The 17317-nt window shown below is 38.8% G+C and overlaps 3 protein-coding genes across 7 annotated transcripts in view; 2 read left to right on the top strand and 1 right to left on the bottom strand.

The window, feature by feature from the left end:
- Positions 1 to 11699, bottom strand: part of LOC144031477 (CAP-Gly domain-containing linker protein 4) — a 29374-nt gene extending 17675 nt beyond the window's left edge. The window contains exons 1-10 of one of the 5 annotated variants that reach the window (XM_077538678.1): positions 11387 to 11474; positions 10454 to 10579; positions 9932 to 10081; positions 8950 to 9089; positions 8459 to 8552; positions 8122 to 8283; positions 6800 to 6918; positions 3574 to 3819; positions 2487 to 2622; positions 2258 to 2389 (exon numbers count right to left, since the gene is read on the bottom strand). In XM_077538678.1, coding sequence (XP_077394804.1) covers positions 2258 to 2389; positions 2487 to 2622; positions 3574 to 3819; positions 6800 to 6918; positions 8122 to 8283; positions 8459 to 8552; positions 8950 to 9089; positions 9932 to 10061 — 1159 coding nt within the window. In that variant the 5' untranslated portion in view covers positions 10062 to 10081; positions 10454 to 10579; positions 11387 to 11474. Of the gene's footprint in view, positions 1 to 2257; positions 2390 to 2486; positions 2623 to 3573; positions 3820 to 6799; positions 6919 to 8121; positions 8284 to 8458; positions 8553 to 8949; positions 9090 to 9931; positions 10082 to 10453; positions 10580 to 11126; positions 11148 to 11386; positions 11487 to 11509 lie in introns of those variants that run through there. The other 4 variants (XM_077538677.1, XM_077538675.1, XM_077538679.1 and 1 more) reach the window with 4 other exon arrangements.
- cimip5 (ciliary microtubule inner protein 5) lies at positions 11672 to 13484 on the top strand. The gene is made up of 3 exons (XM_077538683.1): positions 11672 to 12113; positions 12186 to 12225; positions 12961 to 13484. The coding sequence occupies exons 1-3, from the start codon at positions 11887 to 11889 to the stop codon at positions 13147 to 13149; spliced, it is 456 nt and encodes a 151-aa protein (XP_077394809.1). The 5' UTR covers positions 11672 to 11886; the 3' UTR covers positions 13150 to 13484.
- Positions 13485 to 13494: 10 nt separating this feature from the next.
- slc66a3 (solute carrier family 66 member 3) lies at positions 13495 to 17286 on the top strand. Its single transcript, XM_077538681.1, has 7 exons — positions 13495 to 13788; positions 14646 to 14728; positions 14866 to 14935; positions 15020 to 15077; positions 15454 to 15574; positions 15683 to 15724; positions 15927 to 17286. The coding sequence occupies exons 1-7, from the start codon at positions 13643 to 13645 to the stop codon at positions 16022 to 16024; spliced, it is 618 nt and encodes a 205-aa protein (XP_077394807.1). The 5' UTR covers positions 13495 to 13642; the 3' UTR covers positions 16025 to 17286.
- The last annotated feature ends 31 nt before the right edge of the window (positions 17287 to 17317 follow it).

Genomic DNA, 17317 nt, shown 5'->3' with positions numbered 1-17317 from the left:
ATGAACAGAACTGGGTTATGTGTGTTTTACTGTTATGTGTTGTTGTTAAGAACTTGTGGCAAACATGTCATGTTCTGTTACTTTGAGGTCTTCCGTTTCCAAGTTCCAAGTTCCAAGCGCACAGGGGAACAGCGGAAGACGAGGCAGTTTCAAGACGACTAGGAGACTAATCTTGGCAGCCCTACTGTATAGTTAATACTAAACTAAGTGCAAGTTCTGGAGAAAATGCTGAAAGCTGAATGCTAAGCTGAATGCTTATGAAGTAAATTGAAAGATAAATTATGTGAAAATTACGAAATTAAAATTAAAAATGTAAATTAAGTTTTCATTGACGTTGAAAGATAAATGAATAAAAGGAAAACTTGAACTGCAATCTGTCTAAAATGATACTAAAATGTGGTCCAAGCAGGGTTTGAACTCAGGTTCTCCATGTGGGAAGCAGTTGCTCTCACGACTGAGCTAACTTGCCTTGTTCAAATTCATGGCTAATGGCGTATGTATTTTAAAAATAGCCATCTCATGAAAGCCAACGTGCATATAATCATTTCAGTTGCCATTTGACATATCTGCAATGGAGAGTCGGAGGTGGGATTTGAACCCGGGACCTCCTGTTTAGTGGACAGCACACTTAACCAAGCGCGCCACTGAGCAGTATCAGAGAGCTAGTAATGATGATCAGTTGCATCGTATGGAAGTGGGCATGGAAAGTCGGACTTAGAAAAAGTTCACTGCCCGTCACATTGAAAATGAATGGGAAAAGTTGATCTTTAACATTATATTGTGCAAATACTGTCAGTAATGTGGAATCAGGCCATATATACCCTGGAAGGCGTGAATGTTTGAAGCAAGTTGAAATTTGAATGCTGTAAATCGGAAGTGTAATGTTGGAGTTGTTTCTCGGCAAACAAAATGTGAGGAGAATAAAAATCCGAATAACATATGTGGGATGCTTTACAACAACTTTAATGGTGGCAACAGCTTTATCCCTTTAATCATTCAATTTCCACTATTTTCCCAAGTGGTAAAGTTGGTTCCAAATATGAACAAATGAGATCAATAACATCGTAGAATGTATTGTGTTCAGTCCTGAAGGGTAATGTACTGTAATGTCTGCAATGCAACGGGCCGCAGAAAAAAATATTTTGTTGACAAAGAACCTCACAATGCTTCCTTTGATCAAGTTAACACATTCTTTTGTCAATGAAAAATACAGTTGATGACAATTTGCTTGTGTTACAGCAACGTAAACATTACTTTTGTACTCTTGTAATGATCCATTTTACTGTATATGTCGCCAGGGCTATACAGCTGTGAAGAAGAATATTTTGGAAGAGATAAGCAATGTAGTTAATGTGGAACGAAGGCTGATTAACAACACCGCTGTCATGTTGAGTATATCTTCCCTTGAGTAATGGGAAGCTTGCTGCTGCTGCACTACTTCAGTTTATGTCCCAAAGCACTCAAGCGACAGCACTAAAGAGTTATTTCTTCAGCTAACGGAATATTAGGTCATCATTTATTGATCTGATGCAGTTACTATGAGATGTTTTCGTATGGTTGTTGTGTGGTTGCATTGATTTCATTTTTTTTTACATGACGTGGTCTCCAATGAGAATTATACATGCAACTTTCTATGATTATTTACTTTCTTCTTTCTCCTAATGCCAAATAAACTGTTTTCATTGTTTTTCCCAGCATCAACTTAGACAGATTTTTTTTCCCTGATCCAAATGTTTGTGATTATTCAAAACATTTCTCATACTTCAATTCTTAGTAAACTAACATTTCAAAAGTTCAACATTTTAATAAGTACAGGGAATAATAGTTAATTACATACAGTAACAAGTTCAATTAAAATCTCCAGGTAAGCCACCCCAACCCAGCAACCCTTCCCACTACAAATCATCCCCAGTGATGGTTAGCACGATTGATTTCTTGATGTTTTTTTTGTATCTGTAAAGAATGCTTTAAAATCTGTGTAGGGAGTCCAATTAGGAGTTTGTTCCACTCTGTTAGTGCTTTGAATGAAAAAGCTGACCGTCTGAGGATTATTTATCTTTTAGTACTGCACACTGCCCATTGGATGTTGACCTCGTCAATCAAGATAATTTACTGGAAACTACACAAACAAGCTATAGTGTCTGAAGAGACGCAATTTGACAACAATTGTAGGACAAAGGCTGAAAGCAAAAAGGCTCATTTTCGAAGAAAAACGAGCATAAAGCTGCTGACTGTGCGATAGACTTGACTTACATACCTAAACCTGTGTTACTCTTCGGAGGAATGGGAGACAGGTCAATACGACGATGGCGTGCGGGTGTAGACACCTTATTGGCACTTGTATATCTTTCCAGAGGTTTGCTTATCTTGGAGAGAGGAGCAAATACTCCTGTAAAAAAAAAAAAAAAAAAAGAAGAAGAAGAAGAATATATACATCTAATCTTGCTAATGAATTATGATACTGGAAGGGTTGTGCTATAAGCTACCGTGTTTGAGTTGGCAGGTAAAATACTGGACACCTGCTACAGAGCCATCATTCTTGCCCTCTGGTTTGTCAAGCACTACTCCTGCCCAGAGACCACCAGAGAACTCCGTGTTGCCGCAGAATTGCAGGGTTCCGACCTGCAAAGGCATTGACGACATGCATGCGTGGCTGAAGGTGAAAACAAGGAATAAATACAAACAGCCTAAAATAAAAACAAAACAAAAAAAGTCTATACAAGACGGCTGTAGTTTATATTATCTTATCTGACCAAATTTAGCATTGACAACGGCTGGTTTATTTGAGAAAGAGAAAAGGTACATCCTTTTGGTAATCATATGCGATTTGCATTCAACAAATTGTTTAAGTTCTCACTTTGATCTTCAACACAGCTTGATAACCGAACATTGTTAATAGAGGGAAAGCAAATTTGGAGGACATTTTGAAATGCTGAGACAGAGGTTAGTTCGTTCATTTGTAAATTTGTTTCAACTGAAGCATAGGTTTGGTCAATGACGGCAAGCAGAGGCCTAGAATAGTAGTTGATCCAATTCCACAATTTTTCCTCCTTTTCCAACAAGTCCTATTGCTCCAGGGTCTGATAAGATGAGAGTAAGTAAATAAGTGAAAAAGATATCAAAGCCGGAGCCCAGATGGAAAAGAAACTGTTGATGAGCACTTCCTCCCATGCAGCGGTTTTATTCTCAGAGCAGCCCGCAAAAAAAAAAAAAAAAAAAAAAAAAAAATGTAACAAGCTCCTTGTTTTGAAGAAAGGAGTACAGTAGTAGTATTTTGTTATTGTGTGAAACAAACAGTTTCTTCACACACTGCTCCATTTTATCTTAAAAAGGTGAAATACAATTCCATACTATTATTCCTTCTTAGGAAAGCTTATTAGCAGTAACATTACAAAAAAAAAACATTAAATGGGCAGCTAAATATTTGGAGTTTCTAACTAAACTGAAATATTTAATTACAATGTGCAATTATTAACCTACTATTTCTTACTTTCGGGTATTTTTTTTTTAACCCATAACTCTCACACGTTGAGTTTTAGGGAAATAATGAACTTGATCTGGAGGAGCACACACCTTCTGTCCAGCTATTACCACACGGTCACCAAGTTGGATTCCTATGGAGGCGAGCTTTATCCTGGCTTTTTCGGAGAGAGCGGGAGGGCTGGCGAATTGCGATGTTAAAGGCAGCAAGCTGGGCTGTGGCAAAGCCTCTCTTAGTAAAGTGCGCAGCTCTTTGGCCAGGGCGGCACCATCTGCCATCTCTAAGGGCATGTTGAGGGGATCAGGAACAACATCAGCTGGGTACTGGCCTTTATCGTTCTGTAAGAGAAGGCCAGAAAGGACTATAAAGTACATAAAAAGTTCAACCATTGAGATCATTTTGTGTAGTAAGATAAAATCATGATCATCAACGATTACATTTGGATCAAGAAGCCAAAATGATTGGAGAAAGCAAATGTCATGACCATTCAAAACAGTGCTGTAAGACTTTTTTTTTTTTTTTTTATCCTTTGCATTTAATTTGGAGCATTTGGTGATACCTGATCAGCTGAATTTCAAATAACATAAATAAATGACAGAACTTCCCTAACTGGAAGCTACAAGATCATTCCCTCAATACAGTTCCTTCATACTATACAGATAATGTTATTAGCTGGGAGACACAAGCACAGTGGATTTAAGACAGCGTGTTACAGAAAGTTTCTACAGCAGTACTCTATAAATCCTCCAGTGCATGATCACATTATTCAGTGGTCTGCAGTTGATTTTACAAGACTTGACTGTGTCAGCTCAAGTAGTCGTAAAACTATATTGTACGCACTCTCCTGCAAGTTTCCTTCTTACTGACAGTAGAGCGGAGTGTGGTCAAACAAAATCTGACCGTTGTTGAGCAAAGTCAATCAAACGTTTCATAAAAATAAAGATTGAGTAATGGCAGTTTTAAGACAAACAGTATTCATTGTAAAAAGCTGTTGTGTCGACAACTTATTGTGATTTTTTCTTTTTTTTAAGTTTGTACACAAGAAATACTACGGTAAATCTAAAACTAATAAAAACTAAACTAAAACACAAAAAAAGAATAAAGAATAAGTCTGAAAACTAATTAAAACTAGATTGAATACATATTGTATAATATATATAATATAATGTAAAGGTGTAAACGTGTAATGTGCAAAAAATAATTTAGTTTAAGGGTGTCAGAGAATATTCATGCAATCATGCTATTGTTTAAATGCTTAATCAACCCCCCTGGTATCTATTTGTTTTAGACAGGTTGCACAATTTCTTGGTCGCAAAGGCAGAAAAAGCCTTGAAATGATTTATCTTAGTCTTTTTTTTTTTCACATAACAGAAAACTGGAATTTGACAGTGTAGGATGATGTAGATATTATACACAGTATCTGGCTTGGGATCAATTTCCCCTCAATGCATTCTAACCTCAGTGGAATGACACAGCATTCAGAGCAGGGTGTAGCCTGGCTTTTGCTATCCGTGGGCTGGTGGATAAACAGCATAGAAAATTGAAAGTCATGAGCAAGTGGCAACATTTTTGCCGTACTTTAGGCTTGGACTCTGGGAACAAAAATGTACTTTGAATGAATTGCAAAGAGGATGCTCATGATCGCATGAACACGGAGGCTTGGAGAAGTGGCTAAAATAATTTTTAGGGTGAGATTCAGCTAGTTAATGATGGTAATAAGCGCAGAGGAGTGACGGCAGAAGTAGAGATAACTGGGTCACATATTTTTGACAGCCATTGTGTAAGAGTGCTGCCTTTCTCGTCCACAAGTAATTTTGTTATCCGTAACACTAGCATAAACCCGCAAATGCCCAATCACCTCTCTAGATTTTCAAAGTGTTTTCCACATCAACCTTCCTTCGTTTGTATGAAGAATGGCTACATATTTGCCTGATTACAGCGGAAAGTGCTTGGGTGACATCCAGTGGACAGTTGGTGCATGCTTGAGGATCATCTCTACAACTAACAGAGCAATTGTAACCTAAAAATCATAAATAACAATATGAAAGAACATAAAACAAGACACTAAGCAAAAATATGAGCTGAAATTGTGTTTTAAATCAGCAAAACAATTCAACGTGACATTTTTCAAAGAGTACATTTTGTGGTAATGTGTTGTCATGAAGTCTGGCTGGAAGTGAAGCCAACCTTAGAACTTTTATCATCTGCTATTTTAATAAGGGGATGTTTCCCTTTTGGTATTAAGTGAGGATTTCAAAATAATGTAATCATCAATCAGACAAATTAAAATAATTTATGAATGTTTCAGCTCTGCAATGTGAGCAATGAAAATATTACACCATAAATTGAACACTTGGCTTATGTATGGTTGATCACACAAACAAATTTCTGTTCTGAAGAGTTAGGATCAGCCTTTTCCGTGTTTTACAACAGTTCGAAAAACTAGTTTAATTTTTTAATAGACTGTAATTTGTATTTCAAACAAGTAGAGCGGAAATTACTGCGCTGTGAAATACTGTGTAGTCACATTTAAGAGTCAGAGGGAGATACAAGTTGTTCTGGTAAAGATGCCAGACTTTTAATCAGAAGAGAACAAAACTATTTGCGGACTGATGGGCACGACACATCATTTTGTTACATATCAGAATTGGGAAATATAACCATTAGCATCATCATCATCATCATCATCATCCTGCCACCGTATGTCAACAGTGAAAATGAAGTCTTTGAGCACTGTCAGTGATAAGCGACTAGAAAATTGCACCTCATTGTATCATGGAGTACCTGACTTTGACCATGGAAAGACATCAACAAGTGAATACAACCGTTTGTGAAATACGACAGTCGTGCAAAAAGGGCAAAACTTCCCGACCAATCTGGGCTTTATGACATACTGGCCTCTCTTCAGTGGAGCATACTTGAAAGCCTGCACAGTTACAAAAACGCTTAAGGGACTCCCACTCTGTTAGAAAGATGCTGTGGTCTGATAAAACTACAGGAACTTGGCATCAATTCAAGTGCGCGTTAACGTTTCATGCTGAGAGTCTCGGCTACAGAACTGCTAAGTACAGAGAGTGCAGAAGAGATACCCTGGACCAAAAAAAAAAACCTGTTTCAAGAGTTACCTTGTCAAGGACCTCAAGCTGGGTCAACGATTCACCTTCCCATAAACCTCCCAAAATGACAATGAAGTGTAACTGAATGTGCTGTAGTACCCAGCAGGAGACCTGATTGGAAACCTCAGGGGAGTCCAGAAAATTGCTGTCCATTGACATGCCTCTACAAAAGTAGATTATAAGAGGAGAAAATGTATCTTACTTTGAAAGCAGGATTAGCTCCCAGCTCCAAGAGACACGAGACGGCTGATGTACACAAGTTAGACGCAGCAATGTGCAGTGCGGTGCCAAAGTCAAAGTCACTGCAGGTCGCGTCTACGTCTGAGAAAAACAGAAAGGAGGGGAACTCATTATGATTACATACAATATGTTACTCGACAGTTTTGTATAGCTACCAAAATGATTTGAATAATTCAAGCAGTGAGATGAAAAATAACTATTAAATGAGGTGTGGCTCTTGCTGCTAGACAAATGTGTGGAGATGAGTGCAGTTCTGGGGCTCAGTTTAAGTTTTCTTAAGTACAGAATTCTTATTGATAACATTCAGGCATATGAGTGAGTACAAAGCAATTTTCCGCAGATCTACATTCCGATTTTGTTACCAATTTACCAGCGACTTAAGACTGTTTCAATTAAAAAGATGCGAAGAGGGAATGAAGACGAGTGCTTGTAAGTGATTCCACTCGCTTTAAAAAAAAAAAAATACAAAATATATCAAATGTAAATTACTGAGTATATAAAACATGGGAAAACTAAATAAAAGATAAGGAAGAAAGTTGAATTTCATTACAGTGGCAGAGTAGGAAAAACAAAAATAAACGAATGTGAAGACTCGGCCGTGTTTTCAATGACTTTTTAAAGGCTGTGTAGGAGGCTATTGATCTCAAATATAGATTTAAGTTGTTCGAAAGTTTTGGGCCTCTAATATTGAGCTGATGGCAAGGTTACTGCGGTAGAAGGGTACATGTAAATTGCAACCATGTCGAGTACAAATGAAAGTCAGATGAAAAGACAGAAAGTCTGAAAAGTGAAAAGATCGTGCTTATTGTTGATGTATTTATGCAGGGAAGATCTTATGAGAGGGTAATATTGAATATTTTCTTTAAAAAAAAATGATCAAGTCTGTCAGACCAAAAAAAAAAAAAACTTTCTTAATAAGTTTGCTGAGATATGTTGGATAGGTTGCAGCCCAAACAAAATTACAAAAACTCATGAATGAAATTTTTAAATACATATAGTATCAAAGTAGGTCAGGTGGATCAGGGAGAAAACCTTTTTCACAATACCAAGCATTTTCATTGATCTTTTGGTTCGTAGGTAAATATAAAATAGGTACGTGCAAGTTAAGAAGTTAAAGAAAAACCAGGCCAGGCTTACAAAACTCTGGTGGAAACTCTGCATTTCCGTCAACGTTTGACAGATCAGTGTGTGATTTCACTTGTTTACGGTGTTTATTTGATTTTTGTGTCAGGAATATTCTTATATTTGAAAGAGAACTGCCCTCCAAGTCAGCCGTCGGCTTACCTCCAGGCTGAGAGGCCTGCAATACCACGCCAATGAGCTGCGGCACGTCAAAGTAGGCAGCGTAATGCAGAGCCCTCATGTTCGTCCAGCGGGAGCGCAAGTTTGGATCAGCGCCCAGCGCAAGAAGGTGGCGGGCAAAACCAGCAGCTGTATCTGCATCTCCTAAAAAACAGAATCAGATGAGTTGATTGGGTGTTGATTAGAAGCTCTTTGCATTTGAACAGCTTTTGTTAGCACGTCATGCTGGGTTTATGTTCATATTAAGTCAAAAACGCAGAATAAAAATCCACAGGTTTAATTTTCTCTTGATATTTGATGCACAGTAGACGATACTAACCAATGCCCGGGGCCCCAGCCTTACAGCAGTAGTGCAGAAGGCTCATGTCTGTCAGACCATCTCGATCATTTACGCCACAACCTCTGTTAAGGATCTGGACAAAAATATATTATATACAGAAGATATACACTAGAGACCTGCGGTGAAGTTGTAGCAGTTGTCAACAAGTACAGTTTTTCCTCACTAGTAACATTAAGTTGTCCTACTTGTATGCCAAAGTTGTCCTGATCGTGTGCAGCAACTCAATTGTCACGCAAACGACTTTCCATTGTATACACTACTCTGAACTGACGACGAAAAAGTAGTTCATAAACCAGCATGGGGAAATAGCTGCTGCTTTAAAACGAGTGCTTTCCTCCGGCAATTTACGCCTCTGTTTCGTTTCAGTATTTAAAATACAAGAGGAGGCAGGCAGTACAGTATTCTGTGCATTTCTCTGTGCATTGTTTGCTTCCATGTTGCACAGTGGGGAAAAGGGGTTAAAACATCACCTCATTGCCAATCAGATCAATATTCTTCTGAACCTGGGGAACCCATTGCCGCAGGACAGCAAACAGTTCCGGAATGGTGGTGCTGGGCTCTTGAAGAACTTCTCGACACTGCGGCTCGCTGGGGTCAAAGAAGGAGAATTCTGCCCATGGTGGGTGGAAGAACAAAAACACAGAATGTAAGTATCGCTTTGGCTGAATCCATCATTTTTTTCCCTTTAAAAAAAAAACAACTACATTTTCACAGGCAATGTCCTCACTTCAGGCAGTTTGACCTACAACATGTCTTCCCACCTACACTGCAGACAGTTTCCAAGAATATCCACAAAAGTCCACTTACAGTTAAACACAAGGTCAGCAAATCTGGGCCCCACTTATAATATAATATGCATTTTTATGAATTTGGCAATGTTGCGACTAGGGGTTATCGCAGAGTCACTTGCATGATTATTTTTGTCAGTCTTTATGACAAATTCTCTTCATGATTAAACTCCAAGGCTTGAAATCGGTGGTTTTGCATCACAGTTTGTGAGTCCAAATTAGCACCTCATCAAAACACATTGAATAGCAAAACTGATAAGCAAAGGTTTTTAAGTTTTTCAAACGGACAGAGATTGTTCCCAAAAAGGCTCCGCTAGGCTACAAGCGTAAAGTGGAGTGTCGCTAATGTTGCTGTGCACAATGTGAAGTTAAAAAAAAGACAAGGGGTTTATTATATACAAAAAAAGCCAATTACTCCTTTGCTATACACTACTGTCTTTTTTTTTTTATAAAGCCATTTGAGCCTTGAACCCACCCATTTTGTATAAAGTCATGTTAAACGTGTGTGTGTGTGTGTGTTTAGAAGGGGCCTTTGTCAGTTGTTTTTATATGAGGAATGTTACTAAACACATTTACTAAAATAATACTCCTTTGTTCACCGGTAAATTTTCCACTGACACAAGCACGTCATGACTGTGTGCATCCATGCATGTCTCGTCCTCACCACACTCGTCAGGCATTGGTGCAGAGGCCACCTGGTGGATGACCGGCCGCTGATGGGGAGAAATTGAATTGAGGCAGTCCAGGGTCGTAGCATCTTCCTCCGCAGTCGCTGAAACATCCTCCTTTGTCATCTCCCTCTTAGGGCCAGCAGCTAGAACAATATAAGAAAGAAGCCCTATTCTTAGAATTTAAGTGGGTCTAATCTCAAGGAAGCACAGTGGCATGGCTTCATTCAATGTTTCAAGTAATCTGGCACCTTCAGAATAACATCACGACTTTCGGGTGGACTTTAACACTACATTGCCATGCCTGTGTAGGAAACGTGTAAAATGTGACCACATGTAAGTAGCTGTACCAGAGAATTGAAGAAGGCACCTTGGTGAATACTTTTTGGGAAGATGTAGGTTCAGTGTGAGTACAAAAACAACTTGAAAAGGAAAAAGAGGTGGGAAATTAAACAGAAAATATACTGTATAATGTAGAAGGCCTAAATCTCAAATACATCATTCTGAACAACACTCACTGTCATTTTTGGCTGTATCCTTTTTACACTGAACTCCATAAGAGTATCCAGGTCAAGCTAAGCTAAGGCCACGAGGTGAAGCTGAGTAAAATATCCAACAGAGTTGCTTCCTGAAAACAACACTGACTACACACACACGCACACACCAACAACACAAGCCGATTTAAACCCCACAAATCCCCTGACTGTCTGCTCTATTTACAGCCTGCTCTCTTCCAAGACCTTCCGCTACTGATGGTCCATGTCTGGACTGTCATTCTCACTTGCCCCTGTATCGTGCACTGTGACCCTGCTGCCAATTCATGTCACTGGGCAGCCACAATGAAGAGAACAACACAATGGTCTATATCTTTAGTAACAAACGTGTATATATCCTGAAACAACGACTGTCTCTGTAGCATGTGGAACCCAGGACCATCTGGACTGTGAGGCAGATGTGATACACTGTGCTATGTAAACATTTTTTTTTTGCATGCAATAACACCCACTTGTCATGAGCTAATACACATCCAGATTTGTCATCCGAACACTTTTTCACTTCAAACACTACGCCCGCTCCAGGCTGCTCTTAATTTCTTTATCTTTCTTATCTGCGTACGTGCTGAAACTTCAATTCAAGTGAGAGGCCGCCATCACATTTCGAGCCCTGAAGTAAACAGAGTTTGGTTTTCACCGTATCGTAGTCGGATGCTTCTCGGTTATGTCCTGTCAAACGTCACACGTGGGACATGTTAACGGATGCTGGACGTATTTTAGCGGGCTAGCATGATTTAAGATGCCGGTGAAATGATGGCAGTGGTGCCACATCACCTTTTTACGTTATTCAAGTCCAGAAAGAGGAAATAGTAAATAACCCCATGTTGTATTTTGAACCAATCTATCAAACCAGAACGGAATAAACGGAAGAATTACATCTCATATTCAATTTCGCACCTGATTACAACGTGTAGCTGTAATGTTGGGCAAATCGTTAAAAAAAAATTATTTATAAACACACACAAGAAAATTAAGTCACTCTATGCGAATAATGATGCACAAAATATCTTTCAGGTTTACCTTAACACGGTGGCCTCGCTCATATGAAATATCAGCACCGGAATTAGAATCTCACGTCTCATCAGAGCTATGAAACATCCGGGTTTGGGTGTCAGGCTTCAAAATAAAAGTATTTGGTTTGACTTCTTTAATTGAGGGAATATACAAACTGCAATTGTGCTAATATTAGTACAACATGCAATTGTTTACAGCATATATACGAAATATACATAAAGTTGACCATTTTTAGCCCACGCTCTGTTTCCATGGAAACGTAACCACACACGGAAGTAGTGGCAGTGATTTGATCCGCTGGTCATCTGACCTGAAATTACACCGGGCCGCAACTCAAGTATGGCTTGCTCGAAATAAATCATTCATGTTTCCTCTTGAGTGAAATGGATTTCGACAACGTTGGACGCGCGTCATCCGCTGGCTACCGACTACCGGAACGAGCGAAAGGAAGCGGGCCGATAACCAAGCAAGCACCTGCGGCCGAAAGTCTGCCGAGGAGAAAAGACACGATCGCGTCCTCGACGCGGCTTGCAGACGCGACTGATCCCGTCAAACAAGACCAAGCGTGGAAAGAAATTGTGTGGAGTGAAAGGAGAGCGGTGCTGGAATGGTGAGCTCATTTTCATCGAGACGTAAGAAGAATTAACAAACGATGCTTGACTGACAACAATAACATTCACAGGGATAAGAATTGGAGTTTCCTGCGGAATTACGATCGCTTGGTAAGTGCCGTATTTATTTATGTATTTATTTAAAATAAAAGCATCTACTCTGTCCTGAAGTGCATCAATAGCATGTGCCAATGCGAACATACAGTATGTCCATTTCATAACAGTCAACTATCCCAAAATCTGTCAGATTTCAAAACAATTTTGTCGTTTCAACTAACATTATCTAATTAAGCACAAAATCTTTATAGTTGTAACTTTGATACAGAAGTTAAAAAATATATTACGATGTAACAAACAAAAAAAATCAAAACAAAACATTAAAGGGACAGTTTGTCGAAATGTTTGATTTTTCAATGTTCATTCATTAAAAAAAAACAAAAAAAAAACAGGAATAATTTAAATAATGTGTAAAAACTATCAGGTATTATTATTATCATCAACCTACATTTTTAGAATTGCTGCATTCTATTAGTTCACCACTAGATGGAACTACATTCTACATGCTCTGACTTTATTTTTGCCCATAGTGTGATTTGAATTTCTGCACAGGTAGATTATGAATCTCGACTTATTTTTTAAAAGAGACCGCACATGAGGAAAAACACTCAAGTGTTACAATGTGGTGCACTGTTGGTCATTTGGGCACAGCAGTAATCACACACTTTCTCACAGTTTTAACATGGGAAAACGTTGCAAAATTGCTACCTGGTTATCTTTGACATTGGAGTTTTGACTTTGAATATTTGTTTTTAAAAAGTTGTTTTAATCTGCTGCATATGTTTGTAGGGAGAGCTGAAGACAGAAGAGAATTTCCCTGACAAGTCATCGTTCTTCTCAAATTGTTCCCCCAACACATCGAACCAAATATTTGGAAGCCGCTTGTCAACGCCGCTGGGACGCGAACTGATGAGACTAGACAGACTTTTATCCTGGTCTGGAAGTGGACGCCATCACAAACGCAAACTTGAGAGATGATGTCATGCTAGATATGTCACGTGACATTCGCTCCTCTTGACGCATGAGTTGACCAAGTCGGGACATTATGCCGAGCTGCGCTTTGCTAGCTTCTCAACTTGCCATAACTGCATCAGCTTTATTTGTCATCAGAATGCATTCCGCATCCATGTGTTGGAAATTGTTTGAAAATAATGTTATCCTTGCATTCACCCAAACGCAATTGAATAAAAAAGATAAATATTGTTCAAAACTGATGACATGAATTTACGGAAGTGAGCGTGCGTTGGTGACCAGACGATTTGCATAAAGGAAACGAGAGACTTGTATCTTCAAAATAAACGCATTCATCGCAACTTTGGTCAGAACGCGTCGTGAAGAAGCAGTCTCCTATTTTATTTTGAAATGTACTAACGGAAGTGATGCGCTCCGAATCTAGCGAGAGCGCATCTTCTGGATGTCGGGTTGATGCTGAAATAGGTCAACTAGATTGGAATTGTAACTCGTAAACAATATGCAATCCGACACTTTGTTACACGTCGCCAATATGTCTACATTGCTGGCGTGTTTGGTGCTGAAGTTCCCGCAGATCTTCGTCCTGTTGCGAGCGAAATCCACAACTGGAATCAGCCTCAACAGTCTCGTGCTGGAACTTGTCGGGTGAGTAGATTGTAGTACAGCAGTTGTAAACATTTTTCTGCAGATAAATGTTTAGCTTTGCAGGGCATTGTTTTTTTTCCTGCATATTTATGCACATCATGAATGTTGCAGATGTTCCTTCGATCCTGACCTCGTCCGTTTTTACACGTTATCCATCATTTTAAAGTGTTGAAAGTAGCTCGGAATGCTCTGCTGTCTGAGACGTGTCAAAAAAAAAATAAATCTCATCTCTTCCCTCACTCTGCGCAGACGTGAAAATATTTGCACTTCAAGATTGAGTCTGGATGTGTCTTTTTATTATTATTATTAATCTATTTAAATGGTGATTTTATTTATTTGTTCATTTATGTTTTATATAACTAGCAGCTAGTCTTTCATCTCACTGGGAAGATATTTTGGGCCAATTATTTTCATTCGGCAACACTTGGAGTGTTTTCCTCCACCTCCCAAATATTGACTGTTTACTATGTGCAAACGACTTGCAGCCATTAAAGCTGAAGAGTTTTGCACAGTTGTGTAATGGACCGGATTGTAATTATTGATGCAATAAAACAGGTTTGTTTTATTTGCTCATTTTCAAACTAAGTCGAATGGAAACAAGCTTGTGTTACTGTTGACAATTCATCACCATGACAGCTAAACTGCATCTACCGTTTTGTTTTGTGCCCTTGATTGAAGCAGGACAGCACAGACATGTCAACACGCGTCCGTAGAGTTGAAATTGCAGAATCATCATCATGCTAAGCTGCTTGCTCTCATCTGCTCTGACGTCACAGTTGAGCGCAGCACGGCCGCTCGCTTTTCTCATCCATTCTCACCATCAAGTGGCAAACTTTCACCTCTCATATACTTCACAGGTACATTGTGTTTGTTACATACCAGATGTATTATGACTACCCACCTCCAACTTACCTGGAATATCCCATTCTCATTGCTCAAGGTCAGTCGAAATCTGTTTATGATTTTATTTCTCATTGACTCCAGATTAGAAATATTGCAACATTAGGGCCTGTTCCTTTCTTTCACTTTGACTTTTGCTTATATTTTGTAAATGTTCAAAATGTGTTGTCTCGTCAGATATCGTTCTTCTGCTCTTGATTCTTCTGTACGGCGGCCGACTTCAGGACAGCCTCATGTACAGTATCGTGTATCCTTTTTGCCGCAGTCTCTTTTGGAATTGTTCACGTTCAGAAACATTTCAGTGTCATGACGCTTAATGTCACAAATTCAGCTTTGTCGTGGGATGGCGACTCCTCACGGTGGAAAAATGGATCGTCGATTTTGCTATGGTAATAAATCTCGATGAGCAGATGATGTCGTTTGTCAGCAGTAATGGGGTGAATGTTGGATTGTAGAGCAGGAGGTCAAAGGTCAAACGGTCCTGCACAAGAATGTGAATTATTTGAGAGGTATGAGGTCATCTTGGCAAAAATGGCTCTGTCACAGTCACGTTTTTAGAAATAGGCATTTTAAAGCTTTAAAATAGAAATATAAATGTGGCAACAGTTGCATTATTACACAATCAGTACAAATTGGGAGGTATAACTATAGAGGATGTTTAATAGACATTAACAAGGAGGAAGCGTTGTAAATGATAGAAGAGACCAAAACTGGGCTTCATTGTGGAAACCTCCAGTGAGACTTTCTCTTTTTTTTTTTAAACAGAGCCTGTGCACGTTCATTAGTGCAGCCAGTAAGTTTGCCCAACTGCAATGCCTGTGGAGGTCAAAAGATGCTGGACAGGTGAGCGCCCCCACGTGGGCGCTGGCCACCTACACATGTGCAGGTAAGGAAAACGAGGACTTACTCTTGATTAACCAATTAGCAAACAAGCGTTTCAGCTCACGATTGATTGAATATTGGATGTGATTCATCCCTGTTCATCTCTTTTCAGCTCGGATTTACACCACCATAGCGACAACTGGAGACATACAAGGTAAAGATACACTTTAATGTATCTCATAAAAAAAGTAAAAAGTAGAATATAAATTATGGAAGTACTGTATAACAAAATTTGCAGCAGGCTTTTTTTTTTTTTTTTTAATTATTCCTATTTTCCATGATTGAGGTAAAAGGGTGTTTGAAAAGCAACTATTGTCCATATAACCTGCGTATGTATGTGTTTGTGATGTGAACAGTTTTGGTGCGCTTCGTCGCCATGACCTTGCTGAACCTTTGGGTGCTTCTCAGCGTCCTCCATTACCAAAGACGCAGATGCAGCTCCAAAGACGACTGAGCACTTTCCAGAGGAATGTCACTAAAAGTGTTGGCAGAATGAAGCTTCATGAATCATTTGAGATATATTTTTTTTTTACTACTCTAGATGGCACTGTTGGTTTAAAAATGCATCCATCCATTATCTGAACCGCTTATCTTCACAGTGGAAATATTTCCATTTCACTAGTAATGTCCATTTCCCAGAGGGAGCCATCCCAAAGGGATCAATAAAGTCAAGTCTAAGTCTTTATCTTCAAAGCAAGAGCACCATCTAGAGGAGTAAAAAAATAAAAAAAAATAGCGCAAGTGTTTCATGAAGCATCATTTTCCTACGACGTCGTGTTAGGGCCACGTAAAATATAGATATATTTTTTTTTGGGATGGGGTGAGGTAATACTCAGAGAAATTTTTTTTTGCAACTTTATAAAATGGCAGATTTGCGAGAAAAAAAGAAAAGAAAAAAAAAAACCTCAGAAACTTACGAGAAATACAGACAGCGTACTACTCAGATGTTTGTGCCAATAACCTTTCGGTGGGGTTTTCAAATAAGGAGATAGTAATTGCTTTAGCAGAGATGAACCATATCATGTTCAACATTCACACTTTGAAGCGTTGGGTACAGCCAGCGACAAAGATGCTTCGTTTTGCAAAGGTCCACACCCTGAATATAGATATATATATATATATATTTTTTTTTTTCTGTAGAAGTAGCTAAGTTGATGTGTTGAATATGCTGCTCTCTGTCATTCACTTGCATTTACCTGAAGTGTGCTAGATTCTGATTGGTTAGTTAGTCAGCTGATAGGGGGCCAGGAAGTATTGTCGCGCGTATGACGAGTTAAGTTGCAATTACGAAGAAATCTGCCTTTTCATTTTATAAATCGTGTTCCATTAACCGCCAACGAATCCTTCCGTGGACAAAAGCCAGGACCTCGTCCAGACTATAGCGACGCCACGTGTATTACTTGCAAGTGTCAGAGGTTTTTTTCCTCGCAAATCTGCAACTTTATAAAGTGGAAAATTTGTGTTGTTTTTTTCTTGGAATATTAAAAAATCTATTTCTATGTGGCACTAATACGTCGTGTTTTGAAAACCTTTTACTATTTTATTTTTTTTTAAATAACATCCCAATGTCCATAAAAAAATCAAACATACAATTTATCACACTGTAAATAGTTTTGTAGCAGGAAAGGACAATCATGACACTTTCCAATTCAGGATATGTTATCCTTTTTGTTCTGTTTTCCAAACAATATTCAAATAAAGCTGAACTTTTCCTGCTTTGTCGTGTGAAGTTCATTAACATTGTGAT

This window comes from Festucalex cinctus, chromosome 12 (genome assembly GCF_051991245.1).
Source record: "Festucalex cinctus isolate MCC-2025b chromosome 12, RoL_Fcin_1.0, whole genome shotgun sequence".
NCBI lineage: Eukaryota > Metazoa > Chordata > Actinopteri > Syngnathiformes > Syngnathidae > Festucalex > Festucalex cinctus.
The sequence above is the reverse complement of the archived record's forward strand: the minus strand, read 5'-3'. Positions and strand labels throughout refer to the sequence as shown.

Excerpts from the sequence above, each read along its gene's own strand:
- cimip5 (XM_077538683.1), top strand. The coding sequence starts at position 11,887 with ATGGATTTCGACAACGTTGGACGCGCGTCATCCGCTGGCTACCGACTA. Across the intron at positions 12,114-12,185 it reads AGGAGAGCGGTGCTGGAATG|GGATAAGAATTGGAGTTTCC; the intron begins GTGAGCTCATTT and ends TAACATTCACAG. Across the intron at positions 12,226-12,960 it reads TGCGGAATTACGATCGCTTG|GGAGAGCTGAAGACAGAAGA; the intron begins GTAAGTGCCGTA and ends ATATGTTTGTAG.
- slc66a3 (XM_077538681.1), top strand. The coding sequence starts at position 13,643 with ATGCAATCCGACACTTTGTTACACGTCGCCAATATGTCTACATTGCTG. Across the intron at positions 13,789-14,645 it reads CTCGTGCTGGAACTTGTCGG|GTACATTGTGTTTGTTACAT; the intron begins GTGAGTAGATTG and ends TATACTTCACAG. Across the intron at positions 15,575-15,682 it reads GGCCACCTACACATGTGCAG|CTCGGATTTACACCACCATA; the intron begins GTAAGGAAAACG and ends ATCTCTTTTCAG.